Genomic DNA, 16,837 nt, shown 5'->3' with positions numbered 1-16,837 from the left:
CAATAAGCGCAGGACCCGCCAAGGTAGAGGAGGAACTTTGTCACAAAAGACTGTTCCCTAAGGGCCTGCTCTCCTTTGGGCCTTCCTGCATCACACTTTGCTGCAAATGCTCAGTGCCAATCAGCAGCCTGGGTCCATAAATTAGGGTTAATTTTCCATCAGTTTGAAGGATTTCCTCAGTTGTTTTATGTTTCTACCAAAATTTAAAACAAGGGTGTTTGTCAGTTTGCCTGCTCTGTCCCTCGCTAATGCAATAAATGGGAATATTGATAGCTTTGACATTTATCAGCTCCTAGGCACATTTCTGATCAGTGAGTTTTGTATAGTATTTGGATTTTTAAGAAGTAATTACATAGTAAAGACAATGGATTAGTTCATTATTATTTAATAATAGCACATAGGAATCAAGTATGTATGATGCTGCATTACAAAGTATCAACAGAATAAACGGGCCGTGAAGTTCATTAACAGCAATCAACTGAGCAGTTGATCTTCAACATACCTTACATATCAATGTGCTCATAGTTTTAATACACACTCTGAGAAATATAAAATGTTAGTGTAAAACACAACACCCTGTAAAAGGCTGTTCAGATTTTATGGTTTTGAAATTTTCAAAACTTTATTTTTAGTTAAATTTGAAGTCTCACAGGATTGCAAACAAATCCTCATTTTTATAAGAAGCCAGTTTGATGTAACCCAAGCACAGTAAAGCTTTCAAAGCCAGATCTATGAAGAAAGGAATTTGGGAGTTTTTCCTATGAACTTTTCTTTGGGAAAATATAGCCACATGATATTGATTAGTTGTGTACTGTTGAGCATCCAGCTTTTAATCTACGGATCTACACAATTTAGCTGTTTACATGTCAGTCATGGTCAAGTGGTTCTGCTCCACTTGGACCTTTGAAAGTCCACACACAAAATGTTGGGACTAGATTTCAGAAGATTTCTCCTGTTACATCTTTACATGTGTCCATTCTTCTTTGAGCCATCAAATGATCTGAGGGCAACGTGCTTCCGAACGCTGGATTCTAGACTGAAGTTCCTCTATCCACACACCCCACATCCTTCTTCCTCTGAGCTATAAGATGTTTTGTTCAACTGTCAAAAGGTTTCTCTTTGGCAATTAAAAAAAAAGTGCCTGGTTTTGTGCCACACTTCATTGTTGGATTGCTTTTTAGTATGGCGCAGAAGCATTTTTTGCAACAGGCCTCTATTAACAGGTCCACTGGGGCTATTCACCATACCAATAGGCCCCTGCGTAAAGCTGAAGCAGTCAGACGTGGCTCTATGGGCTCCTGCCTGATTTTCACCCCCCAGCACTAGTCTTGACCCAAGATCCCATCCTTTACCTTTACATTGAATTGGGAAGAAAGCGGACTTTCCCCAATGGAATTTGTGTAGACCAAGGGGCACATCCTGCTCCGATTTACACACCATGCTGGCTTCAAGGAGGCTGCACTGGGTATATACGTCAGAGTGGAATTGGACACCTAGATGCATTTGCAGAACTGTGCTGAAGGGTTTTGGAGAGACCTGGGGTCAGTAGTTTCTGGCTGGCAGCCAGATTGTGGATTTCTTGGTTTCTGTAAGCAACCCACCAGATTCTTTAGTAAGCACATGTTAGGATCGTGATGAAGCCACCAGCCCAAATAGAAATAAGTAGTTTTGCTGGTCAATCCTGAACCATGTTCCTATTTCCCTCTGATTGTTCCCTTTTGTGGCCCACAGTTCCAATGACAATAAAGGCATTCTCCCTATCACTGAAATCTTTATAGGACTGAAGCCAACGCACTGACTGGCTCAGGATCTAACAGGATTAGCCCCCAAGTAAAACCAGTGGGTATTGTTAAAAAAAAGTGCAGGCAGCCACAACTGTGTTGGAGCGAACAGAAACTGAGGGTGCTCAGTCACTTCTGAAAAGCAGGACAAAAATCTTCACTGTGGTTCAAAATCTCATTGACTATAGGAAGTATTGTGGGCTGGGCTTGGAATACATTTCAAGAAGGCCATAACTTTAATATCACATGCTTGGTTACTTCATTCTTGTCAAAATGATCATTGTCTCTTAACTGCACAATTCCCAACAAGGGTTTCCAGATAAAGAAAGAATGAACTAAGAGCAAAGACTTAATTAAATTTTATTTATTGGTTCTATTGTTAAATTACACAGTCAAAGTCAGTGGATCGGTTTGTAAATCTACACAATAAGACAGCAGTCTACAGTGGGAACCAGTAGAATTTATATGTTTATGACAAAACCTTATATCCATACATCCCCTATATACAACAAACAGTATACACAAAGAAAATGCAACTAGTCTTTGTAAACCATGCATGCCACAGCATAAAAACAAAATGCATCTTTTGCAACAGGCCTCCCAACTGGCTTGAGTTTAAGTCCTGTTTATAGCAATGCCTTTCAGTTTTAAGAGTGGCTTATTTTCCCCCATAAAAACCAAAATACAATGGAGACACCATATTGGCAAATGGACTTCTCGTTAGAAAGAAAGCACAGCACATGAAGTTATTTTATTTCCCACATTGCTAAGATAATTCATTTGATTCTTTTCCAGTTTTCCCAGTCAGCACCACCACCAGAATGTTTGATGTAACAGGACCTTTAGACAACTTCGGCATGGAGCCATCAATGTTCGTTTTAAAGCCTTCTAATCTGTATGCCTCCTGCCCCACTTGTGCATTTAACATTACAGATGAAAGGATATAGTGGAAATGAGCATTGTAAGCATCATACATATTGAAACAAGGAAGGCCACGTGCGGATAGCTTCCCTCACTTGCCAATAACAAGGGGGTCAGTCAAGTTAACACAAGTCTACACAAAATATAACAAGCACATAAATTGAAATTGCGAGTCAGTACAATGCTTGAGAGTATGGTGGGCTACATCAAATTTCTAAACTTGCCTAATTTATAACTGGAACCTTTACAGTTGTTTTGCATAGAGATTTGTACGATCAAATCACATTTCTTGTCCTTACCCCTCACGTTATCACCTTACTGCTTTCAAATTAAATGATCTAAGTGCTATTGCTAGCAAAAGGCACCCTTGAGATCTGCTCCGGATGAGACTGCATGTCAGGAGTACTTTCAGAATGATCTCTAAATCCAGAGCCTCAGTAACACTCTTTCTTAGGTTAGGTACTCATCCCATTTTACTGCACAACCTTCTTTTACTGTATATCTATGGCTATATACTCATGTGTTGCAATCTCTTATAATTGTCTACAGTCTGTCAGTACTAAAAAGGGCTCTAAAGCATTAGAAAAGAGTCGGATGTTTACATTCCGCAGTAAAGATTTACCAAAAGCAAATCACAATTCAAGTGTAAATCTACTTCACCTCCAATTGGCCACAAATAACCAAAGCAATTATCTGAAAAACATTGCCAGGATTAGAGATGGGGTTTTTTTTGTTTTTGTTTTTTTTTTTCTTTTTGAGACAGACACTATACAAACATTCACAAAATAATTTCTTAGAAAGACTCTCCTGTCTTAAATCACCCAATATTCAGCATTTGGTAAATGCAAGATTTATTCCAATGTATAAGAAAAACTGTTAAAACTGGATACTATTATAAGACTATAATTTTAGTCTTCATTAACTATAAGACTTCACGAAACATGAAGATGTGACATAATTTTTCCAGAATACTTAAAATTATACCACCCTGAAAAATTCTGAAAATAGCATCCTTATCATTGACTTTCAGTTCAGAAAAGTGTAGCGTTGCTTTTTTAATGTGATACAGATCAAGCTTAACACTCTTTGCAACAGGTAGAAAAAGTTATAAATATTTATATTTATATAAGTAGACAAATTACTTTTATTTTTTAAAAGCCAATATTATACACAAAAGGAGTCAACTTTTTCTTCTAAGCCTTTATTGTTCGTTTCATTGTCTTGTAATTTGGTGAATATCACAAGCAGTTGGGGGCGTCAGAAATACATAATTAAAATAAAAAAAAATCAAAGTGGAAAGGTTTTGCAGGGATGCTTTATTGTATTTGTGTGTTAAATGCTCATTACTAGAAAATCAATTTGCTTCTGAGGGAGGTTTAACAGTGCATCATGTCACATTTCCAACACCCTATTTCATACTGAGAACTAATTTAAGGATTTTTTTTTTTTTAAAATGTCCAAGCAACAATTTCCGGAGAGCCTATCTGGCTTGTATTTCATAAATAATCCAACAAACCTAAAAAGGACAATTTAATTACACAGTAAGGTTAAGTTTTCCACATACAGTACAACATTTAATGCAAAGGCAACTGCAAAGGCAACATTTTAACCTCTTCTGCTTCAAATATTTAAGAAGCGTAATTTGTTTGGACTAACATTGTCGTCTATGAGTTGTATGGTTTTTGTTTATGGTATTCAACTAATCTAACTTAAAAGATTTCAGTCCCCATTATCGCCACCGTTCTACATTCCCTATGTAATCAGTAGTTGAATTATCATCACTCTGTTCTTTATTGTGGGCTTGTTTTGCCTTTAGGATCTTCCGTTGCTCTTGGCGCTTCCGTCTGGCTTCTTGGTGTTCTTTCTGTCGCATGTACTGATACCTTTGCAAAAAAAGGTCTTTTGCATAATCATATAACTCCATGTCTAAAAAATTGAGGGTCTCAATGTGTTTTTGAGTCTGCTCATCTATTTCCACACTAGAGGCCCTTGTGCTATTATACTGTGTGAATGGCGCGATGAAGTTCATGTTAAAAGTTTTTTCAAACAGATACTGAGTCTTCCTTTGAAACTCCGTAAGGCCAAAGAAAGCCATACGTTTCAGGTTCTCTTTTGCACTGTCTAGAAGAACCTTATTTCTTTGCTCTTCTGGCATGACAGACAAGTTGTAACATCCAACCAAGCTCAGGTCAGACAGCATGCGGACCTGCCGATTATTGGCTAGATTGTACGGACAATCCATAAACTCCTTAAGGGAACAGCCTGACCAGTCATCCCCTGTGTAACAACTGGGTAACTCTTCAGTAGTTGGCGATCTTCCATCACACACGTGTAAGGAAGCCTTCCACGTTGCTCCTCTCTGAACATGTCTCCATTCACTCAAATATCGGGACACAGGGTCACGCAGGATTGTAATATAGTAAAAGTTCCTGGGAAGGGGAGAAAAGAAAAGACAAAGTGTGTTTAACCAGGTAGATCTCTGGCATACATTGCTTTAGCAGTCACAATCTATGGAGGTTTGGATAAGCTTAATTAATAAGCTTTAGAAACTCTAGTGAAAAGTGTTTGCAATATAATGTACCTAAATCCCTGCGGGGAATAGAACAGTTATAAGGCAGATCTTCTCTGCACCTAATCTTCCTGCTTACTGTAAGATTTGCATTTACAGGCAAAGTATACACTGAAAATATAGTTTATTTTGACTTTACTTGACAGTGCTTGATAGCCCGGAAACTAAATTCCTTTTCACTGTCCACTGACACATACAGAAATGTGCCTTTTCCCTGATCTAGAGGGACACTCTTTGCTATGGCTATGTCTACACTAGGGAATGTTACCAAAAAAATTGCCACTGGTGCTGTCATTGGTGGGAGCCTTAGTGTAGACAAGACTCTGGTGACTCTCGAGTTTTCCACTGCCATGTCACTCCAGGAAGGGTTGTAGCAGCAGGAGTGCTTCCCTTATGCACAGAGCTACAGGAACCGTTCTTGGACATGCCTCCCAGAGTTCTCAAATGCTCCTAGTGCTGACCAGACTTAACATGGTTATAGTCATCAGTTTCAGAGGCATTGGGAAGACGACAGGACTAAGTAAGAACTGGTCTGATCCTCAGCCCAAATCATCTTCATTCAGTCCTGGAGAAAAATGTCTTCCCTAACCTCTAAAAGGCCTCATGCTGCCTGTGCTGAGCCCCTTCCTGGGGGTCTGTCATTTTCAATGGGACTTGTGCTGCCTTCTGATGGCCCATCCTCAGGGGATGGTGGGAGCAATGCATTCTTGGGCCTGGATTTCCCGGTGTGAGAAAACCAATTGTGAAATTTGATGCCAGGAGCCAGCTAGAGCCTAACAGCACATTGGGAAGGGATGGAAAAACAAAAGGGTGACTCCAGCATGGTCAGAAAAGAACCAAAAAGGTTTTGGGGCTCGTCTAAGCCCAATGTCCAAACCTTCTGAGAGGCCATCACCTGAGACGATGGGTCAGACCCTTCACTGACCAATCCCCATTATGGAATCTCACCGATTAACAGGATCATCTGGGGTCCCCATACAGAATCTGGCACCGTGCATGTTACTAGCAAAATGCAATATTCAGTGTTTGCACAAGTGAAAATGCACTTGGGATCATTACAAACATGCAGCTTGAGGAGAACCTTAAATTAAGTTTTAGTTTTTAGTAATTTACTTCTTTCTTTAATGACGAGTGCCCTTGTTTTCTTTTGCTCTGGCTGAGTGCTGGTCATTCATTCAACTCAAGTAACTATATATCCGTGACAGACTAATACACCACATATTTTCCATTCCAATAAATGTGTTTCTTGAACAACAGTGACATCTTCTGGTACTATGCAGTAGCTGTGTCGGTCCCAGGATATGAAAGAGACAAGGTGAGTGAGGTTGTGAGACACAAGCTTTCAAACCACACAGAGTGAAAGAAGAGCTCTGTGCAGCTCGCAAGCTTAGCACTCTCACCAACAGAAACTGGTCCAATAGATATAATGTCACCCACTTTGTCTCGCTAATCTTCTGATACTGTAAGTTATAGTCCACAAGATGCTGCGTTGGACTACATTTCCCAACGAACCCTGAGAGCCCAGTAGTATGAATCTTTAATTAAAAGATTAGGTCCCTAAGGAGAAACAACCTGGTTCCTTTCCTCAATCAAGACAAGCAGGGTGTGTTCTCACCAGCCCTTAATCTAACTGAAGTGAAATGAGCCGAGAATCAGGATTTCAATAGATGAGTCATTGCACAATCCTGGCTTTTTTTTTTTTTTTTTGTGTCTGATACCAGTGCACAAAAAGCAAACAAAGATAAGTAAATAACAGGAAATTAAATGATGCATTACAATATGATTTTATAGCAAAAGGATTTCCAGCTGGAGCACTGGTTTCTGTCGCGAGCAAACATCATAATGAATATGCATATTAAAAATTGGTGCCTAAGAAGCACAAGCTCCTGCTTAAACATATATTTTGTTAAGTACTAAAAAGAATGATGTAAATAGCACGAAAGAGCAGTTTTATGTGCTGCGCTGTAACAGCAGCAGCAGAAAAGTCCTACCGGCTGAATTTACAGGAGACTTTATCTACAGTGCACTTTAAAACCGAGTGGGAAGAGAGATTTTTCTCGTTCGCTCATGACGGATGAGTCATTGCCCTCATGGAAGTGCACAGAGCTGGATTTAAGCTGTGAAGCCTCAGGGACAAGCTACGCACAGTGTAAACATATGTACTGAGATGTCAGCGATAACAGCAGAGGGGGAGCGATTTATAATAGAGACACAAAGAAGAACAGCAGGGCAGGTGGCGTAATGACCCCCGTGTCCAGAGTCCTGCTAGCACTTTTCATACAGTAACGTGGCGTGCACTGCGTAGCACACTGAGGGGCTGCAAAAAGACTCCTGTAGCAAGCTCGGATTCAATCTGTGTTGCAGCCATTGTAAATAATCTTCTTTTACTTAACAGATGGCGTCCTTCCCATCAAACATTTATTCTGCTTTATGCCTTTAGCTTTTTATTTGCGTAAACCAGGGGGACAAATGAGCAAAGGCAACACAATCATACAGCCTGTATGTACTGAAAAATTCCCAGGGTTTCTGGTCCACAGAACTTCACCCAGGGGCACATCCACAAAAGTTCCCCATTAGCAGGAATGCTTGTTGGAAAGGGCATCTCCAATCAGCCTCAGTGTGAAACAGGTAAAAGGTAACACTGCCTACTAGTCTTCAGACTAAGCTTTTTCTAAAGCCAAATCAGTGAGTAATTAGGGAGCTGTGGTTAGTGCAATATCTGGCATGGGTTGGAGCACCGGCCATGGGGGTTAGGAATACCACATGTTACTCTGCAGTCATCCTCTCTGGCTGAGTGAGGGGTGGGAGTGATGGCTCCAGAGGGAGTCATCTAGCCTGAAGGATCATCTAGGCATAGCACAGCAGGCAATGGGTATGGGCAATGGTCAGCGGTGGGTTCTAATATTAAAGCAGAGAACCCCAAATTTATAAAAATACGACTACTGTGTCTATACACGCACATACATCTAGACACACATTACTATAAAATATGACATGTTTACTGCATGAAAAGCTGCAGGAATGGACAATATAACGGCTACGCTGCTAAAAGCCAGCAAGAATTAGAAAAAAAATACAAGAAGGTACCAGCTGACTTGCCAAAGTCATTATTGTACCAATCTTGAAGACAGGAGATCCTGCCGATCTGAATAGTTAGAAGTATAAGCTTATCGGCAGTACCAGGAAAAATCATGTCAACCAATAAACTGTCAACAAATTAAGGCCAGTTTGGAGGCAGCAGTAGGCAGCTTCAGAGAAGGGCAAAGATATTCACACTCTGATAGCTGAGGGGAAAAAAAGTCAGAATGGAGATTAAAGATGTTGGCTGTTTTCATTGGCTTCACAAAGACAGTTGATTTGGTTTGGCAGGATTTTTTATGGAAAGTAGCAAAAGCATATGGAGTTCCAGATAAGATAACTGCAGTGACTCCTGCAGTACCATAAGAATTGGTGGAAAATGTAGCAACTAGTTCAAGTCAAGGTTCAGGGGCGTGCATTCACCACTGCTTTTCATCACATTCTTAAACTGGACATTAAGAATGTTAGACTAGTTGGAGGCCATGACATTGGATCATCTAGAGTTAAGCTCCTCAACTGATGTAGGTGACATCATACATCTGGCAGTCATGTTGGAATTAATGATGATACTCTTTGCTACCTTGGAAAATTGGTGTAGTCAACTTGGACTTAGAATAAATGCCAAGATAATGAAGTGGTTGCATCTTGGAAAAGGGATAACTGATGAAGTGTTGAAATGTAGCAATGGAGAATCCATAGAACAAATAGAATCTTATGTGTATCTAGGAAGCTTGATCAGTGTCAACAGTTCCATCAAGGACAAGTGTAAAAGGAGATGTGCCTTAGCTACAAGTGCTCCACAGAAATTGATAAAATTATGCCCTGATGAAAACATTACGTTTAGTATCAAAGTGAAAATTTATCACAACAATCTATTAACAGTATTACTCTATGAGCTGGAAGCAGCTGTAGTAAATGACTGCATCAGAAGACTGGAGGCAGTAGAGAAGACAGTTCTTCGAAAGATGGTAGGTGTAAAGTGGAACAATTTTAAGACAAATGAAAAAGTTAGGAGCACAGGACGTGAAATCAGGGCATGAGATTGGCTACAATTGAAAAGATTTTGATGGTGAAGACACTGCAGAAGACGAACAGATAATAGGATGCCAAAGAAAATAATGCAAGCACAACCAACGTCAGTCCAAACTAGATGTCAACAATCGACTAGGCGGTAGGACGTGACCAACCTGGGCTTAATGGAGGAACAAGCATAGACACGAATGAATGACAACGGTGTATTGCTTCCTGTGTCTGGAAAGATGTTCCGGGATATGAGAAAGAAAATATATAAAAATTGTAAAGTATCTTGCAGTAAAAATGGAATGTCATACTTTATAGTAGAGAGACAATGTAGATGAGGTAATATCTTTTATTGGACCGACTTCTGTTGGTGAAAGAGACAAGCATTTGAGCTCCTGAGAGCTCTTCTTTTGAACAGAGTTTAGCACAAAGAAGGGCTCTGTGTAGCTCAAAACCTTCTCTCTTTCACCCACAGAAGTTGGTCCAATAAAAGGTATTACCTCACCTACCTTTTCTCCCTAATATCCTGGGACCGACAGACTATAACCCCACTGCACACACCAGATTTTTTAGTAAAAATGTATGGACATTTCAGCTTTTTTACATACTGAATCCATATTCTAAATTCAAGCAATATATAGTGTTAAGAAAATGCTATAGATTGCAAATTAAAATACAGTGCGCTAAACAATGTTTTTCACTTTCAGCAGTTTATGCCCATAACCACTCCCGGCCCCAGAAGTGTCTGCACTTTCTTTCAATAGTGTTCGGTACACAGTGGTCAGTAAAGACACCAGAGTGATCTGTTTAAGGAAATGAAGGAGTTATTTAAGTAAACAAGCTTTAATGTCATGGAATTCTGTTCCTTAAGAGCTGAATAAACAGGAGCAATCACTCCATAACTCTCCATTTCCTGCCTCACTACAGATTTTTTTCCATCACCACAACAGTACTATAATGTTGTTATCTTTCCTACTGTCATCCTTGCCGTTATCAGCATGTGGGATATTAATTTGCTCCTTAGATTCTAACGGTACCACTTGCTGAACAACAGCTAAATCCTTATTTCATATTGTTTCCTTCAGAAGAAAAACCACTAGGTGTCATTGTTTTACAGACAATTGTCTGTGGCTGGATTGAAAAAAAAGAGTAACGCAGAGTGAGCACATTAGAAGCCCAGAGAAAAAGCATGAGCCATGATATTCTCTTCTCATTTAAAATATACATTTTAAAAGAGTGATAAAAATAAAACAAAAATTTACAGAAAAAAATCAACAAGTAAAGCAAAAGACCATAGGGACAGCAAAGCAGCATCTGATTTCTGAAGCGGAGCGGGAGGAAGATTTGGGCATTATGCAGTTAGTACCACTATTCTTTGGCAGGCTTCCACCTGTTTAAAGTAAGTTCCAGAAGCCTCAGTCACGACGTCAACCCTCTGAAATAGTTAATACTTCCAGAACTTAACCAAAGTCCTTGCAACGGCACACAGGAAAATAGTTCTGCTAATTTTTGGTGTCACTGAATATAATCGAACACATTCATGAGTTACAGCAAGAATGAAGTTAGTCTTCAGATCAGCAGCCAACCAATCGTATTGCCCTTTTCAGTGATGGGAGGGACTTTTCTCTAGAAGCCGCCTGTTACACTGTGTACCTCACATGAGCATCCTGGAGCCCCCACATTCACCACGGTGCTAGGATTACGATGTTTTGTACAATGTATGCCTTGTGAGGTATCATTCTGTAAGTCTTGATCTGCTGAACAACAACAACCTGTTGGATTGTACGTATTATCATTGTATGTGAAGCTATGAATGCGTGTTAGTGAAATATGCTGTGAGGTTGAGAGACACTCACAGCCAACCTTTCAATTGCAAAGGAGGACCAGCCAGACACGTGCTGATGGGCCATTAAAGGGAATCCACTCTCCCAATGGCCATCCCAGAGACTTCTCAGAGAGAGCACATATGCAATGGAGACTGCCTGACCAATGGGGGCTGCCTAACTCCCACGTCACAGCAGGGATCTTTCTAGCTAGCTGGAAGAAAATATAAAAGAGGGGAAACAACATCATCACTTGGCTCCCCCCACCCCAACACCTGGAGGAACATCTGGAGGACAAAGACTTTGAACTGGGGAAGGGTAGTCCCAGCCTGTGTAGTGAGGACCTGTTACCTGGCATGTACCATCTGTCAGAGTGACAGACTGTTTGATTCAAATCCTGCTTAGTTTGTAGAACTTAGGCTGCAAATTTATTTTTATTTCTTAAGTAACCAACTTTGATCTCTAGGACTGCATCTTATAATCACTTAAAATCTGTCTTTCTGTAGTTAATAAACCTGTTTTATATTTTACCTAAAACAGTGTGTTTTGGCCAAAGCACATGCAGATGTGCACCACCAGTAGAAACAAAAAATCTTATTATATTTTTAAGAAGTTATTGTAGAGATATTTACTCCAGCCAGGACAGGTTAGGCATTTTAGAACTCACTACTCAAAGAATTAAATTTAAGTGTAAGAGAAAAAAATTATGAAATGCAGAGACCAGTCAAAAAACTAAACTAACACACTTTGAAAGAATAAAATTACAGAGAATATGTGCGCATTGCAGGAAGTAGCAAGAAGTAACACCACCACCACCACAAGTATTTGTTGGGAGATGAGTGTGAAAGAGGAAGTATGTGTGACACAGAGACAGTGTGTGTGTGCGCGTGAGAGAGAGCGCGTCTGTGACACAGAGACTGTGCATGCACTGGCTGCTGGGGAATTTTGAGAGATGCCGTGTGCTGTCTCTTTAAGGCACTCATAAAGCTCTCCTGCTCTGTCCTGAGCCCCATCTCCCCTCCCCTGCTCTGCGGAGATGGGGTACATGCAGTGCTCTCTCCAGTTTTCTGCTGCCCAAAGCGGGAAAAAAAACAAAGCCACAGCAGCGTGATCACGCCATTCCTCTCTTCGACAGCAATTTGGCGGCAGGTCCTTCGCTCCGAGAGGGACTGAGGGACCCACCACCGAAGACCCGGATGTGCTGTCCCTTCGCATTGGCTGCCCCAAGCACCTGCTTCTTTAGCCTGTGCCTGGAGCCAGCCCTGGGTACACGGACAGACGGGGGTGGGGGGGACTGGCAGGAAGAGAAAGAGAGAGAGACAATGTGTGCTGGCTGCTGGGGAAGTCTCAGTGATCATGCGCTGTCTCTTTAAGGCACTCACCAGGAAGGATGGTTCAAACCTCAGACCCAGCAGCTCTCTCCTGTTCTGAGTCCTGGACCAGGCTGTCCCCTCTCCCCTGCTCTGTGGAGATAGGGTACAGGGGCAGGGAAAGGAGGACACCCTGACATTAGCACCCCCTCTATACAGGGCCGGCTCCAAGTTTTTTGCTGCCCCAAGCAAAAAAATTTTCCCATGCCCCCCCTGCGCCTCCCAACTGCGCCCCTTTCCTGCCCCATTCCAACCCCTTCCCCAAATCCCTGGCTCCGCCTCCTCCCCCAGGCGCGCCGCATCGCATCTCCCCTCCTATCGGAGGGACGGGGGAGAAGCGGAGTGGCGGCGCACTCAGGGGAGGAGGTGAGCTGGGTGGGGAGCGGTTCTTCTGCCCCCCCTGCAGGGTTACTTCCTGCAGCCCTCCCTGTGCCCCCCATCGCCCCAGCTCACCTCCGCTCAGGGCCGGCTCCTGGCTTTTTGCACCAAAAAAAAAAAAAAAAAAAAAAAAGGGAACCGGAGTGCCACCCTTTGGAAAGTGCCACCCCAAGCACATGCTTGGAGCGCTGGTGCCTACTGCTGGCCCTGCCTGTATACAGTTGGCCAAAACCATTTTTGATAAACAAAAAAAATGAGAACATTTACAATTAAAAATGTTACCAAATTTCTTTTGTTTAGTTTTTCTGTAAAATTAAGTCAACAGCAAAAAAACAAACCAGAAAAATCGAACAGTATCTTCCTATCACATGAAAACGCCTTGTTTGAGGAACAACAGATGTATTTAATGTTAGCTAATATCATTATTCTAAGTCAAAAAGGCTAAATAAAAAACCAGTAAACCATTAAATTCCTTTTGGGGAAATATGTCCAACATAAGGATTGAAATATGGAACCCTGAGATGTTTAGAGTTTTACTGAACATCTGCAGAGTCAGGAAACTTGAGGGTTACCTGTCTGCAGATGGGAACTCCAAATGTTTACTCAGAGCGAATGGTATTTTTGGCCTAAGTTGCACTATGCACATCTCTATCCAGTTTCTTGCTTATCTCTGTCTCTATCTCTAAGTTTTTCTCTTACATATGGCCCTGCATGCACATTCTTTCCGAAGGCTGGATTTCCCAGTTGCATCATCCATTGAAGACATGGGCATGGAAGGTCACTTTGTTAAACAACAACTGGATCCAATCTTATGTATTTTGCAGATTATTTCGAAACCCTAGTTTGCATGAGAAAACTTTACTGCAAAAAGAAATTATATCTGGATCAGCCACAAACTCCCTTTGTTGAAGTTAAACCTTTTTACTCCATTCCTCTACCAGAGATGGATTTGACCTTGGTGTCTGAGAATGAGCTGCTATAACTAGGAAGACATGTCAGTGCTTTGTAATTATTTTTAGTACTGCACTCAACAGCTTGTTCCTTTTGCTAATCTTGACAAGAGCACCAAGCTCCTGCCCAAACTGAGCTGCAATGATGTACGTGCAGGCAAAGCACAGATCCTTACTCACTATGACGCCTCCCTTCAACTCCAGAAAGAAAGCTACGCTCATCATAACAACAGGTGTTCAGAAGCTTCAGCTTGGATGAGTATGAAACTAAGAACAAAAGAAGCTCACAGGCAGCCTAGAAACAAGGCTGACCCTGAAGCTATCAAGTACCAAGAGATGGGTTTGATATTCATTTGCTCTTGATAACTCCTTATGCACAATTCCACCCTGGAGTAAAGTGGGGGGCAGAATGGTTTAACAGTGTAGAGAGAGCCAATTCAGCATCAACTGCTCTGCTTATCACATTATTTCAAGGTTAAGCCAGTTCATTTCTTGAATCAGTGAATTATTCCCACACTACATCTTATCACAGATGGACCCACCACAGATTTGGAGGCTGAGTTCAGATCAACATGCATTAGTTTGGATGCTTATTCAGACTGCTGGAGTCTGCAGCACTGGGATGGAAATCACATGATAAACAAACTCTTGTACAATGTTAGTGCTTCGGGACAGGCCCTATCTTATTTCACATTTGTGCAGGGCACATAAAGCAGCCTTGATACTTGCTACCTTGACATGCTACCACAATACAAAGAAACAAACAGTCATAAATAGCTCTGCGCTGGCTCAAAAGATGGCACAAACAACCTCTCTTGGTATTTGGATGCTTCCACTGATGGACGGAGCCAGGAAGCCCAGCTAGCTTATTAAGATGAGTAGTAAAGTTTATTGAAAATGTTAGGAGTTCAGCTTTAGTTTCGGGTGAAAGTTCTAAGCCAGCTCTTATCTACTCTCAACCCACACCTTATCTCTATCGCCCTTGTGACTCACAGCCACCTGGCAACGACAAGCCAGGTCTCCCTGGCCCTGCGCAGGATTATCAGTGCAACTACTCAAAGATTTCTGAAGCTGGCTGATAGGATGCTGGCCACACCTCAGGAAGCTGTGTGTTCAGTCTGAGAGGAGCTAGTAGAAACAGTGATCGCAGCAGATACATTGATACCAGCCTTCAACAGCAGTGAGAGAGCAGCAGGCTGAAGACCCATTGCTGTCATTAAACCAAAAAGTTTTACCGAAGTCCTGCAAAAAGATAAAGAAAAGTAAAGACCCATTGACCCGTGCACTCAGCTACACGGTTGGAAACCTGGCGCAATTCCACTTGTGTCAGAGCCACCCTCGCTTGAGAGCTTCTGCCCCATTATACAGCAGCTCTCATTTTGTGTTTGTTGAGAAACATCCGCTTTATTTATGTCACTGTTGGGACCAGCCCGATGCAGAGATACTTTGGATTTACACCAGTATAGCTGAGAAAGGAAACATGGCTCTGAATCTCTGCTGGGCTGTGATTCACTTGTGTCTCCCAGCAGCACTTCAGGGCCTTGCAGACACCGGTAAAGCCTGGTAAACTCAACCTGCTTCCAAGCACTTCGAAAAAGAGACTGCTATGGCAGCCTGAGCCTACCAGGCCCTAGCTGGGCCTTACCAGGACCCACACACCTACCATGATTCCTCGTCTACATTTCTATTCTAGTTCAGCCCCAGCAAATCTAAGTGCTCTCTCCTGGTTGGGAAATTCTGCTTTACAACCCTTCTCTCACTGGCTGGGGCAATCAGAGGCCTCACGAGAAGCCAAAAAGCAGATGTAATTTGTGTGTGTGTGTGTGGGGGGGGACATCACTGCCTGAGTAGGGGTGGAGTCACAGGCTGGTAGAGGGAGGCCATGGTGAGCTTTGCAGGTGCACAGGACGGTCACTCAGACAAGGCAGGACTGGGCCATTGTATTGTGTCACGTAAAACCTTAGGCCATCCCTACTGCCTCACAGGGCAGCCGCTGCGTGTTTGTTCTCTCACCTGGCAGAAGACAATGGGACAGACCTTCAGCTAGTGTAAACTGGACCAGCAGCATTGAAGACAATGGAGTGACACTGATTTACCCCAGCTGAGGATCTGCCCCATTCCCTGTAATAACTGGGAAAGGAGGTGCTCCCAACGGGGGATTCACAGAGAGGCACCAGCTGCTGTCAGTCCCTAAGGGGGATGGAGCATTCTGCGGCTGCTGCTGTGAAGGAGTGGTCTGGGGGCAGAAAAATCAACCTTTCCCACAGTTGCCACGTGGGCTCTGGCCTCTACTTACTGTCTGCCACAGAGATAAAGTTGGAGAAACTCAAGGAAAAAAAAAGTGATGCCTAAGACACAGGACAAGGGACCCAGGCAGATTAACGGTGAGGATTTTTTTCAGGGGAAATCACCTCATGATTTTATGCTGCATGGACCTGAAGACTTGACCTCTCTCTCATGGCCTCATCAAGTCAAGTCACTGTGGCGAATGTAGGCTAAGCGGTATGAGGAAGCTGACTGCTACATGGATGCCGTATCCATGCTGTGGATAAACAGATAACTGCCATCGCCAAGGCTGTCGATCCCGCCTGGGGGTTAAATGACAAAGAATTTTGAAACTCGAGTTGGAGGCAAAACCCAGGATGTCGGTACACACGCAGACACTGACACCCTTGTTAAAAAGGAGATGCGGTGCGCATTCCTCCCTTGACGCTAGCAAAGCATTCGCCATCTGTGTTTCTGCACTATCACACTCTGAGCCCCAGGCATATATTACTAATAATATTTTAATGAGTTGGATGGGACTCAGCCATGCAGCTCCTCCAGCCTTAAAGCATGCAGCTCCTTTCTCTGCTCTGCAGACCCTGCCTGGTGTCAATGCAGAGGAAGGAGAGGATTCATGCCTGCATGTGAGGACAGTGTAACCACAAGCTGACTTCCTTCTCCC

At 42.4% G+C, this 16,837-nt stretch overlaps 1 protein-coding gene across 1 annotated transcript in view; it reads right to left on the bottom strand.

Moving 5' to 3' along the window:
* Nucleotides 1–2,130: 2,130 nt before the first annotated feature.
* The window catches only part of HS6ST2 (heparan sulfate 6-O-sulfotransferase 2), a 249,363-nt gene continuing 234,656 nt past the window's right edge, over nucleotides 2,131–16,837 (bottom strand). The window contains exon 2 of the mRNA XM_032776426.2: nucleotides 2,131–5,131. Coding sequence (XP_032632317.1) covers nucleotides 4,432–5,131 — 700 coding nt within the window. The 3' untranslated portion in view covers nucleotides 2,131–4,431. The remainder of the gene's footprint in view (nucleotides 5,132–16,837) is intronic.

Source organism: Chelonoidis abingdonii, chromosome 8, assembly GCF_003597395.2.
Source record: "Chelonoidis abingdonii isolate Lonesome George chromosome 8, CheloAbing_2.0, whole genome shotgun sequence".
Taxonomy (NCBI): Eukaryota; Metazoa; Chordata; order Testudines; family Testudinidae; genus Chelonoidis; species Chelonoidis abingdonii.
This window is presented reverse-complemented; position numbering and strand designations above follow the sequence as displayed.